This window comes from Octopus sinensis, linkage group LG3 (assembly GCF_006345805.1).
Source record: "Octopus sinensis linkage group LG3, ASM634580v1, whole genome shotgun sequence".
Classification (NCBI taxonomy): domain Eukaryota; kingdom Metazoa; phylum Mollusca; class Cephalopoda; order Octopoda; family Octopodidae; genus Octopus; species Octopus sinensis.
Window position 1 is genome coordinate 63847975 of NC_042999.1, and position 16868 is coordinate 63864842.

The window sequence follows — 16868 nt, forward strand, 5'->3', positions numbered from 1 at the left end:
TTGGCTGATGAGAAATCGGGCACCTGTTTGGTGCTAAATTTCAAAACCGGTACCAAGTTGACCAGCATTTACTTGTTCTGACCCAGTAGAGGTAAGACGTTGTTCACTGATATTTGTTTTCTATCATGCCTGTAATAGATTTGTAGCTATAAATTACTATAGGAATCCAGTATATTTGCTTGCTGAAAGGGATGTGATTATTGTAGACCAAGTGTTTTATGCAGTATTGAGTTCAAGTCCTAATACTAGTCTGGAGAAGATGACAAGAAGTTCCAGTTTGTTTCCTGGTTGTATGGTTAACAAGTTCACCTTTACAATCATGAAGTTCCAAGTTTGATCATATTGAACAGTACCTTGTTAACAACTGCTTTACCTTGTGAGTAGAATTTGGTTCATTGAAGCCATGTGAAAGACCACCATATAGATCTGCGTGTGTGAACATATACATACATACATGCATATATCATCATCATTTAATGTCCGCTTTCCATGCTAGCATGGTTTGGACGATTTTGATCAAGGGCTGGTGAACCAGATGGCTGCACCAGGCTCCAATCTTGATCTGGTAGAGTTTCTACAGCTGGATGCCCTTCCTAACGCCAACCACTCCGAGAGTGTAGTGGGTGCTTTTTACGTCCCACCGGCACGGGGGCTAGTCAGGCGGTACTGGCAATGACCACACTCGAATCTTTTTACAGGTGCCAGTGAAGTGACGTTGGTAACGATCACGCTCGGATGGTGCTCTTGGCACCCTACTAGCACATGCACAAGTGCCAGTAAGGTGACGCTGGTAACGATCATACTCGAATGGTGCCTTTTAAGTGCCACTGGCACGGAAGCCGGTTAGCTGCTTTGTCAACGATCATACTCATATGGTACTCTTTGCACCCCGCTAGCACGGATGCCAGTCATCGAATTGATTTTGATTTCACTTGCCTCAACAGGTCTTCACAAGCAGAGTTTAGTGACCAAAGAAGGAAAAAATATGCATAAGCGGGCTGGTTACGCTCCTGGCATAGGCCACAAGTTATGGTCTCATTTGGCTTGCCGGGTCTTCTCAAGCACAGCATATTTCCAAAAGTCTCGATCGCTAGTCATTTCCTTGGTGAGGCCTAATGTTTGAAGGTTGTGCTTCACCACTTCATCCCAGGTCTACCTCTTCCACAGGTTGTCTTAACCGCTAGGGCTATATATATATATATATATATATATGTATATATATATATATATATGTATATATATATATATATATATGTATATATATGTGTGTGTGTATATATATATATATATGTGTATATATATATATGTGTATATATATGTATATATATATATGTGTATATATATATATAATCATTTACTGCCTAATTTTTTCATGCTTGTATGTATCAGACGAAATTTGTTGAAATGAATTTTCTACAGCCAGATGCTCTTCCTGTCACCAACCTTCACCAGTTGCCAAACAAAGTAAAATTACCCCCATGGCCAGACATTTTTTCACAAATGATTAGAAACGAACCACATTGCTTGTATGATATTGACGCTGGTTTAAGAACATCACTTGATGCCAAAAAGGAACACACACATTTATCACGGGCTTCTTTCAGTTTCCTTCTATTAAATCTACTCACAAGGCTTTGGTTGGTTTAGGGCTAGAGTAGAAGACACTTGCTCGTGCCACAAAATGGGACTGAACTTGAACACATATGGTAAGGAAACGAGTGTCTTAATTATACATTGCATAACAAGTCTGGAGTACCTGAGGAATAACAGTTTGAACAACCTCGGAAAGGACAGGTTTAGAGTTTCAGGGAAGCAGCACTTTGATCAAGCTCAAACCTTCAATCAACCAGCATTATGCAATATATTCTTAAGGCAATGTTAACACAGACGACGACAGATAAAATTCTTGCAACCACTTAGAATTGTCAACAAATGAAACAATAGCAAAACAAGAGGTTCCTGAAGTGTACAAGACATATCAAAAGGTATTATTACTTACCTATGTTTTCTTTTTCTTTACATGATATGGAATAGCAACAAATTTCTCTATCCTGAATAGCAGATAAATTCCTAAGAACAAAACAGAAAACGAAATTAGTCACCTCAAGTAGATATAGATTATTTAAAAAAAATCTTTTTTTAAACTATATACTTGGAAATAACAGAAACATCACAATTTGTACACAAATGTCATACAATCTGTTCACCTGGATAATGAGAAATCTTTTGTTACCCATATAGCTAACAGTTCTTTGAACCTTTTCCCACCCTGTTCTGACAACATCAACCACCATTTCTAATTTGGCCATCAAGCTACAAGCTATCCTGAGCATCTGTACACAATTTATGAAAAAGACATATGGTCATGGCTTGAATGCTTTTAAGGCTCAATCAGAGATTATGTAGGGGTTAACCATAACTGGTAGTGTGGGGTCAATATGATTTCAGTCTTATTTAAAATATTAGATAATCGATACTGCCAGGTTTTATGATTCAATATTCTACCAAATTCTTGCAATTTTGTTTCCATTATTATTATTATAATATTTTTTTGGTTGTCCGATTTGTTTATCATTCTACACACAGTGTCAATTAGGCGCACCTTGAACATCTCAAGGTGTGAAACAGATCATTCGCAGCTGTGAGATTTTACCAGAAGCACCTTCAGCTCTTTAAAGTACCACCCGACATCATTCATCACAATGCAAAAGATGTCTCATTTGTCCAAGATCAAAAGACAAGACCAGGTTCACCTGCAGTGGATGCAATAACTCCATGTGTGAAGAGCAGAGCAAGATGGTGTGTATTCAGTGCTAGGATGAAAAGTTTTACACACAAAATGCTGTAATACATTATTTAGACAAACAGATTTTTTTCTGGTATCTCAATACATTTTTAATGATGGGGTCAAACTAATCTCAAGGTACTGCTAACGTAATTTTTGTCATGGTGCCATGGCAGAGTTAAACATGAATATCTACTGACAGATATCAAAATGTTCTGAAGATCATGATATTCATTATTATCCTTTTAAATTCATTCATTTTTTTCTGCTAGTGTGAAAGGCTCTCAGAACACCTTAACATCTTACTAGTCTTAGTGGTACATTATCCTATTAACTCGGGAATAATCTCAATGCTTTTTTCCGAAAAATATGTTGGAAATATAAATTATTTCAATAACACCTGCGTTTGACTCCATTTCTTAATTTATTCAGGTTATACAAAAACATTTCACTTAACCCTGAAACTTCTTCCTTTATAAGTAGGGGATTGTACAGCTCTTACCAACTACTCATCTATCTCCAGTTTCCATATTGACCACCATATAAGAGATCCGGGGACCCTGTCAAAGGCTTTCTCCAAGTCAACAAAAGCTAAGTACAGAGGTTTATCTTTAGTTAGATATTTCTTCTGCAGTTGCCTTACCCCAGAAATATAGCAAATAAGTCCAACAAATATGACCCCACATGGTTTCCATTTCGTTATTTCGTTTTATTCACAAGACTTTGTAGAAGACATTTGACCACGTGCTGCCTAGTGGGATCAAACCTGAAACCATGTAACTGAGAAGCAAACATCTACTAACCACATGGCCAAGTCCAAAACGGAGAAAAAGAAGAAGAAAAAACTGAAGTTGTACTGGATGTTCTGGTGTAGTTAATACGACAAGCAGCCAGAAATTACTTGAAAGACTTGCTGGAAGATGCAGATAAGTTCTGTGAGTCACATGACACACTTATAAATTGGGAGTGGAAGTATAAAATAGTACAATCAGTAGTTAGAGCTTGAAGCAAAAAGGAGTTTAATGGGATGCTAATATTTAACAACAGAGATATTCTCTTTGGTAAACTAAGCAAAAAAAAACTATAGGTTTTACATTGCATGATAGTGAAACACAGACAATAAATTTAATGGATGTATATGATTGAAGAGAAACAAGTTGGGTATGAACAACCATTGGATATAAAATATATACCTAGTAGGAATGTTGGGTCAAGATGTGAAGGAGTTAATAATGTAAACCAATATACATACAGAGGAGGTAAGTAATGAATGATGCAGACCAGATGAAAAGTAAAGCAACAAAAGATCTGAATGGAATAATCAGATTTTACTCTAGAGCATTTGAGCTGATAGAACATGGATTAATGTTGTATGATAATTTCTGTCATCATGAATAAAGTCTTTTAAAAATAATGACGGTAATTTACTTACATTTTTTCAATAAGATCTTTCTCATCTAGGGCTCTGGGCAAATCTCGTTTGTTTCCCAACACCAACACAGGAATACCCTGTAATTGTGGCTTGTCTAGTAAATTATGCAACTCATTTCTTGATGCCTCCGTCTTCTCCAGGTCAGCGGCATCTACCATATAACTAGAATTAAATACAAACTAAGTTAAAGCAGAAAAAAGCAAAAACACAAAAACAAATACATATTTTCAAAAAATTAATACACAAACACACTAGAACTTCTGAAGTATGGTATACAAGAATATTTTATTTTGGTATTTGGTTTGCAAAATTCTTGATGTGACTTGTGCATTGAAACCTATTTTGCTATTTCTTGGGAGGATCATTTAACCAATTGACAAATAAAAACAGAGAACTGAAATAGAACCTGTGCAAGTGTTTATTATTGGCATAGTGACCCTACTGCAATACAAATAGAAAAAGGTATTCAAGAAATCTTTTAGTTGTATCTACACTACCTTCCAACCAATATTTCTATTAGTCATTTTCAGGTGGTGTATTTTTAATGAAATATTTCCTCTGCATCTATTTAGGGATTTTTATTACTCACAGGGTTCATATTCTCTGATCCACTGTTCAACTGTCATGCAAGACTGCACTATTTGAATCACTTTGATGTTTTTAAAATCAAAATTGAAATCTCACACACTAAACCTGAATAACAGAAACTTCAAGAGTTTGTCAAGTCTGTCTCCTCTCCTCAGTGCAGTTTAATATCTTCCTGGAAAACATGTAAGATACAATATAACCTGCTTTTCCTTTGGAGGATGAAGGTAATTCTAAAGTCCCCAATATTTCTCGATTACAAGTTATATACTTTAATTATTAAGTGAATACCCCTCATTCATTGGACAATAACCCTTGCATGTGAAGACCTACTGAGGCAAGTGAAATCAAAATTGTTGACATGGCCAATAACAATACCACCTGATTGGCACTCGTGCCAGTGGAACATTAAAAGCATATCCGAGCGTGATTGTTGCCAGGGCCATGGATTGGCTCCCATGCCGGTGACATGAAAAGTACCATTCAAGCATGGTCATTGCTTGTGCCGCTGGACTGGTACCCATGCAGGTAGCATGTAAAAACACCTTTTGAGTGTGGTCGTTGCCAGGACCGCCTGACTGGCCCTCGTGCCGCTGGCATGTAAAAGCACCCACTACACTCTCGGAGTGGTTGGCATTAGGAAGAGCATCCAGCTGTAGAAACTTTGCCAGATCAGATAGGAGCCTGGTGCAGCCTCTGGCTCACCAGTTCTCAGTCAAACCATCCAACCCATGCCAGCATGGAAAGCAGACATTAAACGATGATGATGATAAATATTCTAGATAAGATCCATAAATCTTATCAAACTGTAAAAGCATCAGCCAATGTGGGAGTCTATATGCAGTTGCTTGACTTGCAAGAAATAGTTGTTAGATCTCCTTAAAATAATACCCCACCTTCTTAGAAAAAAAATGTGGTCTTGAGTTCTCTGCATATTGGAAAAAAGATGGAATAGACACACTTGAATGCTTTTGATCTGAGCTGACTGGGGCTAAACAACTATAGAAACTGTTCAATTCTTATGGTTCCTCTTACTGATAAGTTCTATTAATACTGCAACAATCTTTAAAAGATTACTGTAACCTATCAGACAGCAAAGAGTGACTCCTGACTATGTTACTAGTAAATAAATCAATGACTATAACTTAGATTCCAACACGGAGGTTAAGATCTTCTGAGCAGAGTACATATATTTAAACAATTTTTTTATTTACAGTTTTTCAGATTGGCAGAAAGAAGACTTGGTTAAAATGCTTGCAACAGAGACTACTTTGCTAAAGCCTCCTCCCACCACCACCTCTGGGCCAGGTGACCTAAGTTTATCACAAAAAAAAAAAATTAAAGATAGTAAGGTAAAAAAAAAAAAGCTGAAGGGGATTAGGCAGTTCATTGTTGCAGATTAGACATGTTAATTAAACGATCCTCCCCCAACAGAGGAATGTTTTATATGAAACAAAAGATTTGTAGCTTGTTCTGCTGACTACCTGGTAACACTAAATCAGAGTTGATTGGAAGCAACATGGTAACTGTGAAAACATCAACAATAGATTTTCATATACACAGCAAAGATAATTTCTAGATGATGTAACAGTGAATCTTATAAGTTTTATGAAAAGAATAAAAATTCTACTTGTACAACTTCAAAGAATATGTTATGTAAGAGATTATAAAATTTCTAAATACTGGCAAAAACAGAAGATATATATATATAGGGAGAGTTTACGAAAAAAAACAAAAGACGAAGACAGGTGGTGTACAAAACAAACAGATGTATTAGTATAACGCTCAGGAATAGAAAAAGTCTTTTACGTTTCGAGCCTACGCTCTTCTACAGAAAGGGACACAGAAACAACAAGGAGAGAAAAAATGTATGCAGTGGCTAACGATCTATCATGGCGACTGATATATATATATATATATATATATATATATATATTATATATATATATAGAGAGAGAGAGAGAGAGAGAGAGCATGACTATATATATACAAATGTTATGACTAGACACAGCAACAAAAAATGAGTTGTTAAAATTCTTTGAGGAGACCTGTTGAGTCAAGTACATGAACATCGAAATAAATATCAATGGAAATAGTAGTTGTGATACCTGTGCTGGTGGCACATAAAAAGCACCATCCGAACATGGCGGCCGCCAGCGCCGCCTCGACTGGCTTCTGTGCTGGTGGCACATAAAAAGCACTATCCGAACGTGGCCAATGCCAGCGCCGCCTTGGCTGGCCTCCGTGCCGGTGGCACGTTAAAAGCACCAACCGATCGTGGCCGATGCCGGACTCCCCTGGCACCTGTGCAGGTGGCACGTAAAAAGCACCCACTACACTCGTGGAGTGGTTGGCATTAGGAAGGGCATCCAGCTGCAGAAACACTGCCAGATCAGACTGGAGCCTGGGGCAGCCCCTGGCTTCCCAGACCCCGGTCGAACCGTCCAACCTGTGCTAGCATGGAAAACGGACGTTAAACGATGATGATCTTGTAGATAGAAAGAATTGAGCTAAAAAGATTGACTTAAATGAGAAGCATATATGAAAATACAACCTATGAGATTGACTCATTTATACAATCAAAAGTAAATAGTCAGCTTAATCAGAGTTAATCTTGGATTTAACAACAGTATTTTCATTCAAGAATAACAGTTGTTATAATATTTTAGGTATATTTTTTAACTATTTCTTATTCTAGTATATGTGGCATGAGTTCTGTAAATCTGAATATTAATAGGGTATGTTTTATTTACATGTGTATGTCATTCAACATAAAAACTTGGTCGGTGTAGGAATTGAACCTCTTTGTCAGCCAGCCAAACTGAAATAAGCAGCAGTTTATTAACCCCAAATAAGCCTTCATCAGAGAGGTATGTGACCCTGAAGTCATTCTACTATATAGTGCTAGTGCATGCATATACAGCTGCGTGCGTGTGCAGCTGTAAATCTCCGACCAATCTCATACAGCTAGCTGGCATTCAATTGGCATATCAAGTTTCGGGCATTTTGATTGGGTTTTGGATAGAAAATTCACAAAAAAGTCATTTCTATTGATTTTTTAATGGCTTTGCGGGGTGACTGGGGAAATGTAAAGATGTGCACAACCACCCTTGATGATTTTGAATGACTATAGAAAGTGCAAGCCATCTAACTGAAAAATTGTGGATTTGTATAAAGGACACACACACACAGACAGATATTTTGCTGTTTATATATAGAGAGATTTGGGACTACAATATCCAAGACAGCAAGGTATGATTTGAAAGAGGTTTGGATGCTATTTCTAGCAAGTTGTTTTTGAAGCACAATTATGTATGTTGCTCTAGTGAACGTTGACAATATTCAAAGATGACAATAATAATAATTTGAACTGGTAACAATGTTGTCAACAGTAATCCTATATCATAACCTCACAGCCATTGCACTACTCCAGTTTACAATATTATCCTTATTTATCAAACGCACTGACTAACTTCTAGCTGGCAACAGCCTAGACTGTGTGTACTCTACAGAGTAGTGATAACTGATGTAAATATGACTAATAATGATTTTTTTTTTTACTCAAGTCACAAGGCCGTAGGTTTTATTGAAGCATAAGAATGTAAGTTGCAATATCCAAGCCTACCTTCAGAAAAGTGACAGTAGAAGTGAACTGAAATAGCTTTAATGAAAATCAAATCTTCAGATTTAAGCGATGTTTAAACAGTTTTAATAAACACTTGGTAAGAAGTGAGTAATATTGGAAAGTTGTGTTTTGCTCACCAAAAGCTCTGTATGGTAAGTAGCTTGATTATGAACCACATTGTTCTGGGTTCAGTCCCACTGCGTGGAACCTTGGGCAAGTGTCTTCTACTATAGCCTCGGGCCGACCAAAGCCTTGTGAGTGGATTTGGTAAACGGAAACTGAAAGAAGCCCGTTGTATATATGTATGTGTGTGTATATGTTTGTGTGTCTGTGTTTGTCCCCTGAACATTGCTTGACAACTGATGCTGGTGTGTTTACATTCCTGTAACTTAGCAGTTCGGCAAAAGAGATCAATATAATAAGTACTAGGCTTCCAAAGAATAAGTCCTGGGGTCGATTTGCTCGACTAAAGGCAGTGCTCCAGCATGGCCACAGTCACATGACTGAAAAGAGTAAAAGCTATATCGAAAGCTTCTACTTTCAGAGGAATAGCCAGGACTTCTATATTTTACCATGAATACCAAACAGTAAAAGAAAAACTCCTGTGAGTCAAATAAATATGATGAGTAAAAACTGAATATTATTCCAGAAATAATGAACTATTAACAGTCTTATTTCGAGAAGTTGTACATTGGAAAGGCTGACAGCTGTTTCCTCTCTAAGTAAACAACAAACCATAAAAATACATCACCACTTAATCAAGAACAAGCAACAACTCGACAGATAATCAATACCAATGAATAATAAAAACAAAAATGAAAAAAAAAAAATGAAGAAAATTAAAATAGAAAAAATACAACAAAAACTCACAAGATCTGTGATAAAAATCCATGTAACAAATAGTTACTGGAATAAAATAGTTTTAATTAAACCCTCCACCATCCCACCAAAATAACATAATTGAAATGATATTTGTTTTTTGGTGTTTATTGCTTATGGAACAAGAATGAAATGTTTATTGATTTCATAACTGATCATATAATAGAGTGGTGACTCAACACAGATTGTATTCTAGGGTAATGATCAAAGTATATCAATAAAATGACGTAGTTTATGCGTACACATGATTGCTCCTGGAATAAAACTCTACTTCTTATTACTAAGTATAACATGTTCACAGAGGGAAGCAGTTTTATTGGGATTCACAAACTAGATGATGTGAAGAATATAACACTGGTTTAATATTCTAAGTTGTATGTCAGACTGGACTTTAAAAATAAAAATGATTTTGTTGGTTAAAAATATCAGCATCTTTCTTTATAGCTTTTGGAGAGAAAAATCTTCCATTTTCTTAATGTGACCCACGTGGAAATAAAAACAGCCTTAATCATTATTTAATTTTGATTTTTGATCATACTGCACAAAGTGGTTTTAAAGGCATTGCACTATGAATTTAAAAAGTCACATGCCAAAGTAAATTTGACAAAATCAACCGGGAAAAGGGGGTCTGCTTTAAACACACTTTTAACACGCTTTCATCATAATTTACATAAGACCCATTCTGTTAAGATTCAAACACCAGCTTCAAGAAAAGTAAACTAAATCCTAAATTCTTGATTATTTTCAATTTACATTAATTACATCAGAAATATTCTTAGGGAATTTCACACTACTTTGAAATACCTTACTTAAATGTTCTAGTTTAACAGATCACATAATAGTTAAATCTATTTCCTGGTAAAATTTTAAAATGTCAATGAAGTATAGCTTTGACACTGTTTGAAGTTTTACTTTTGGCAATCAGTTTAGTATTTTTTTTTTCTTTTTTCCCCTCCAGGGCCTCTGAAATTGTTGGGAGAAAGGTAGGAAGTTATCTTCAAAAAGAGACTTGTCCCAATCACTTGCAACAGAGCAAACTCTGCTAAAAACACCAACGATCTACAAAGAGCAGGAACAAATTCTGCAAAGTATTCTTGCCAAACGTTAACAATTTGGTCCAGTAGTTTATTTTAATGATTCCAAATTGATGAAAGGCAAAACTATCACAAGGGATATCACAATCCTTTTGTCAAAGATGCTCTTACTGATGAGCATAAGTGGACACTAACACCATGTTCTTAAAGTGTCATCAAAACTTATATTTAACCTCCAACTGTCACAAAATCCTAATAAAAACAAGGCTATAACGAGACTATTTTTGTTTTGTACTTATTAATAAGGCTAGCCCTCATTTGTTCATCTGTCCTTTTGTTTTATTTCCATTTTTACTTGCTAGCATGGGTTAGATGAATATGTATTGTTGAAGCATTAAAAGTGGAATGCCCTTCCTGTCATTAACCGTTACCTTGTTTAACAGTTAAATTTTTTTTTCTTTTCACTCATCTTTAAAGCACAAAGCTAGAAGATGACCTTTTTGACAGGTAATGTCAACACAATGCCACTAATTGGTAAGCTCAGAATTTTTATGCACAGAGTGTAAAGATTCACAAAGAACAGACACAACAGGCTTCCATACAGTTTCTTATTTCTTTATTGCCCAGAAGGGGCTAAACGTAGAGGGAACAAACAAGGTCAGATAAAGGGATTAAGTCGATTATATTGACCCCAGTGCGTAACTGGTACTTAATTTATCGACCCCAAAAGGATGAAAGGCAAAGTTGACCGTGGCAGAATTTGAACTCAGAACATAGCAGCAGACGAAATACTGCTAAGCATTTCACCTGGTGGGCTAACGTTTCTGCCAGCTCACCGTCCTATACAGTTTCTGCCCACCAATTTTATTCACATGGTATTGGACAGTCCAGAGCTATAGAAGACAGTTGCCCAAGGTGCTGCATAGCAGGACAGAACCCAAAGCTGTGTGGTTGCAAAGCAAAAATCTTAACCACACAGTGATGTCTAACTACAAACAGACACAAGTAAACAGTTAGTGATTAACTTACGTATACATATTACGCATGTGAAATCTGAGATAGCTCACAAGATCACATGCATATTTTATGTGTATGTGTGATACTAAGATGCAGTAAAAAACAAGTGAATCACTAACTGTTTACATATAAACTAAACATTGTATTGAATGCAGGTTTTGTACATATAAACACACATTTTATATCAAGCACTTTGTAGACAATAGTGTTAGTTACAAATTTCCAACATGTCAATCACTAATTTACAATGGCAAAAATGACCACAGAATGCCTGTGTAACTCTAGAGTAATAACTACAAGGTATATTTGTTTGAAAGGCGGCGAGCTGGCAGAAACGTTAGCGCGCCGGGCGAACTGTGTAGCCGTATTTCGTCTGCCGTTACGTTCTGAGCTCAAATTCCGCCGAGGTCGACTTTGCCTTTCATCCTTTCAGGGTCGATAAATTAAGTACCAGTTATGCACTGGGGTCGATGTAATAGACTTACTCCGTTTGTCTGTCCTTGTTTATCCTCTCTGTGTTTAGCCCCTTGTGGGCAGTAAAGAAATAGGTATATTTGTTTGAAAGCATCAGTTTACCACTTTTATAGCTGTGTACATTTTTCACTAACACACACACAAACAAACACACAGACATGACAGACTTCTGTACAATTTTCATCTGCAGAACCATGTTCATAAGAAATTAACCAACTCCAGGCACTTGCCTGAAGGTCTATGCAAAAGAATTGAACTCAGAACCATGTGGCTGTGAAGGTTAACTTTTTATCATGCTGCCATACTTGTACCTATAGCCTTCTATACCAAGTAATAACTGGCTGAGACTAGTATACACAAAGAATTTACATCTGTCTATACATAACGATAGCTCACAATCTATAGATATATTCTGAAGTACTGTACAGCTTTATAACATTGTTAATGAACTAGTATTTTTTAAAATTCAAATTAGTTGTTATGACTCATATATGCAAATTGGTCTTTCCAATTTAATTAAGCATTTAGAGAAATCTTATAAGCACTATCTTCATAGACACTAGAAACAATCAACAAAGGTTCTTAGTTACTGCTGAAATCTCAACAAAGGATTGAAACTAGTCTGGTTGATTCCTCTTTTTCTGTTCATGAAGATACTAAATACACCAACAAAATATTTGGTTGGCCTTTTTTGTCGTTTGTTGACAGTATTGCTGAACCAGTAACTTAGCCATCTCTGCTGTGTCTGGGGTGTTTCCAGAAGCAAGTACCTGACTCCAAGTGCACTTATGACCTTTCCACTCACAGAAAGGAAAGACAAGTCAATACATTTGCACCAACAATGGAGCTGTAGAGGATGCCAAATAATGGTTAAGTATGACTGCACATATCTATCTTAGGGTTCCTCCCTACAGATTTTCTGTAGGGGTTTACTTCCCTTAGCCCTTTTAAACTGTTCAGTAAATTAGCTCACAAAGCAGCAGGGGTTTATTATTTTCATGGGCATGGTTTTTTACAGAGCCAGTTCTACTCTCTTGTCTGTCAAACTTGTATTAGTTTGGTAAAACAAGTACCATAAGCTCAGTAGTTATCAGAACACAGGATCTGTATTGAGTTACCCTCTCTTACATGAGCAACTTAAGAACTGAAGAGCCTTGTCTGCCACTAGACCTAGGAATGATATTGACGAAGAGGCGGTTTCACACTCCTAAAGACCCAGGAACTCCTAAACCAGGGCTCCACTACTGGATGCAGTTGAAAGTTATACCCAGAACAAGGTGTTTGCCTCTGACTATACAATGGCTAAAGATCTATAGACGAAATTTGTAGTACAGTGCCAAATGTTTTTGGTAGACAGAAACAGGCTAGAAGCCAGTCATGTGTATACATGTGTGTGTGTGTGTGTACTACCATTGCTTAACAACTGGCATTGGTTTGTTTATATCCCTGCAAGTGCAGCTGAAGAGACCAATGAAATACAGGCTTAATAAGTACTGGAGTTGATTTGTTAGACTAAATCCATCAAGGCAGATCCCAGCATGGCCACAGTCCAATGACTGAAGCAAGTAAAAGATAAAAGAGTTGGCCATCACTGTCTACATACATGTACTCATGCTGGAGCTTTCTCAGAAAAAACCAAATAGACTTGCATTCTTCAAATTCAACTGATTAATGGTACATTGAAGATTTGTAAAACATTCAAAAGATTCTTAATTTAAGTTCTCAGAATGAACAAATTCACACAACTGGCATGGTGATGATGGCATATGACTATAGAGGACATGTGAAGGCCTCAAAGAAATGAAACCAGCATGCTCCAGTGGATGGTTATTGTCAGTATGCATGTATGACAGAGTGTAAATGATTTAAGCAAAAGTTATGTATAAGTGGCATTAGATGTGCGCAAGAGAGAGGACTGTGCTGATATGGTCATGTGATGCATATGGATGAGGACAGCTGCAACAAAAAGTGCTGAAGTATAATTGTGGAGGGAACATACGGAAGAGGTAGACCCAGGAAGATGTGGGATGAAGTGGTGAGAAAAGATCTTCAGACTTTGGGCCTCAGAGGAGATGACAAATGACTAAGACTTCTGGCGGTTTGCTGTGTTTGAAAAGATACGTCAGGCTAAGTAAAATTGAGGCCGTCCGTGCACACAGGCATATCTTCTACATCCCTCTCTCAGCTAGATCCTAGTCTTACGTGCTCGTGGGTGCTGGTGCCATATACAAGTGTCCATGCCGGCGCCACGTAAAAGTGCCAGTGTCACGTTAAAAGCACCCACTATACACTGCGAAGTGATTGGTGTTAGGAAGGGCATTCAGCCGTAGAAACCATGGATATTAAATAATTATAATGATATAGACATTAGCACACGCACATACTTACAAATCTCTGGAACTGTCGTAACCTCAATGTCAATGACTGGCTTGAATACTGCGATGGACTTAGAATCTCAAAAATTAAAAGCAGAAACACACACACACACACCAGTAAAGTGGTTCAACCTCGAACAGAGATATAAATATCAAATATTTCGTCTGTCGTTTATGTTCTGAGTTCAAATTCCGCCGAGGTCGACTTTGCCTTTCATCCTTTTGGGGTCGATTAAATAAGTACCAGTCACGCACTGGGGGTTGATGTAATCGACTTAATCCATTTGTCTGTCCTGGTTTGTCCCTTCTATGTTTAGCCCCTTGTGGGTAGTAAAGAAATAAATATCAAATATTTTGAAGTGTTACTATCGCTTGATAAGGGAGTTAATTTAACAATAAAACAGTTTATTTCCCTTTTACAGGTAGCTTTTGGCAGTTCAGAAATTGTTTGGTGGGCATGTGATTAAATACGACCTAGAAGTTACAGTCCACTCAGGCACCCCTCCTCCTTTTCAAACAGCCAATAACGACATTATCCAATGTGTCTTTCCTTTAAGAGAGCGAGGCGTAATTTCAGGTTAATCTGGTTGTATTTCTACCACAAAGTCGAGCGATCATACTGGTTCCAAACTATATGTAATTTCTTTGTTAAGATATAGCCTGCTGACTCGACCTGTATATATTACTAGTGTTTATCATAATGATTGTGAAGTGATAGAAAGCATAATCTATCTCAGATGAGTTTTAATATCATGAGGGATAAGGTATTAAATTGTGAGAGTAGTGAATAAACAATTACAGATCATATCGGGAAGTACAAAATAATTGTTATAATTTGTAATAAATCAGCGAAAAGGAATATATTTTACGAAAGTTATCTATCTATCTATCTATCTATCTATATATATATATATATATATATATATTTATTTAAACACACGAGGAATCCACTTATAGGAATTCTACATGCTAGAAAGAACAGCTAGGTTCTATAACCACAAAAATTAGGGATAAAATTTGACAGGAACAAAATTGAAAAATGAAAAACATTTTAGGCAAAATGATTTATTTAAACACATAAGGAATCCTCATAGGAATTCTACACGCTAGAAAGAACAGCTAGGTTCACGTAAAAGACACCCACAAAAATTAGGGATAAAATTCGACAGGAACAAAATTGAAAAATGGAAATTATTTTGCCTAAAATGTAGAATTCCTATGAGTGGATTCCTCATGTGTTTAAATATACACTATATCGTATGACTAATATATAGTCTTTTTGACTAAATCTTTATACTTTAGACCACTGGAAATGTAAATTTTAATTAATTTCCATTTCCCTTAAAGGTATTTTTTAATATGTTGGTCATTGATAACATTTTTTTTCGAAAAAATTTTATCCTATATTAGATATAAATTTAATAGTGTTCACTTCTGGACTCTCCCACTCTGTGAGTGCCTCAGTTCAAATCGCACATGTCTTGAATGGGCTGGAGTATTTCTATTTTGGATTTATTTGGGGTACTTAGTTGTGCTCATGACTTAGTGTTTGCTTTTTCCATGGGTATGAGTAAGTATCTCAATTACTTCTTTGCTACACGTATCACTGACGAAGGGAGGGTTCTTTTTGAACTAACCCTGAAATCGGTCCGATATGGTAATAATGGAATTTTTTAGAGATTTTCTGTCGACCTTTTTTCGAGTAGCGTGCATACTGGGAAAAATTATATGGTAAATGGACAATATGTCCAATTTTCGGCATAAGAAATTTTTTCATTAGCCCTTATTTATAAGTTGTTTATAATTTAACTTTTAAAGGTATTTTTTAATATGCTGGCCATTGATAAAATTAAAAAAAAAATTTTATCCTATATTAGATTTCACGTAAAAAGCACCCACTACACTCACGGAGTGGTTGGCGTTAGGAAGGGCATCCAGCCGTAGAAACACTGCCAGATCTGACTGGGCCTGATGAAGCCTTCCAGCTTCACAGATCCCAGTTGAACCATTCAACCCATGCTAGCATGGAGAACGGACGCTAAATGATGATGATGATGATATATATACACACATGCACATATATATATATATATATATATATATATATATATATATAGTGTTCAGAAAGACTCTCTGAGGTAACTATGTAATGGTTTTCAGGCGAATCTTGCACACTGATCCATTACTTGCTCCCCAGACATAAAAGTCTGGCAGTGTTAAATCAGCTGATCTTAGTGGCCAGAAATAATCCATTCACTGAAAAACTCTTGAAGTAGCGCCATGGTGATACGCTGAATAAAAAAAAAATTCACTGTGGAGAGACTTTTTGAACACCCTGTATAACATCAATGCAACACCAAGTGCCTCAATTGGTCGCCCACTACAAGATTCAACAGAACCTACTGAAACAAGCTAACACGTTCATGCTATTACTTTGAGGAAGCACCCTTACGGGCGTCACCTGACACCTCTGTAAGGTGAGCTGCCAATGATGACAAGAACTTCGCCATTAACGGCCCAGCCCCTTCAAACGTCTCAAATGCCATAGGCTGGAAGAGAGAGTTCACTGCTAGGTCTCAATACTTCAGGGTTTTGTTTCGTTTGGTTACGGAATCTGTACCGCCTCTATCCCACACCATTTACCACAGATCCAGGATGTGGG

General features: G+C 36.7%; 1 protein-coding gene across 1 annotated transcript in view; it reads right to left on the reverse strand.

The window, feature by feature from the left end:
- LOC115209106 (ADP-ribosylation factor-like protein 8B) overlaps positions 1-16868 on the reverse strand; it is a 73421-nt gene that overhangs the window by 3397 nt on the left and 53156 nt on the right. Inside the window, exons 3-4 of the mRNA XM_029777233.2 lie at positions 4218-4379; positions 2000-2070 (exon numbers count right to left, since the gene is read on the reverse strand). Coding sequence (XP_029633093.1) covers positions 2000-2070; positions 4218-4379 — 233 coding nt within the window. The remainder of the gene's footprint in view (positions 1-1999; positions 2071-4217; positions 4380-16868) is intronic.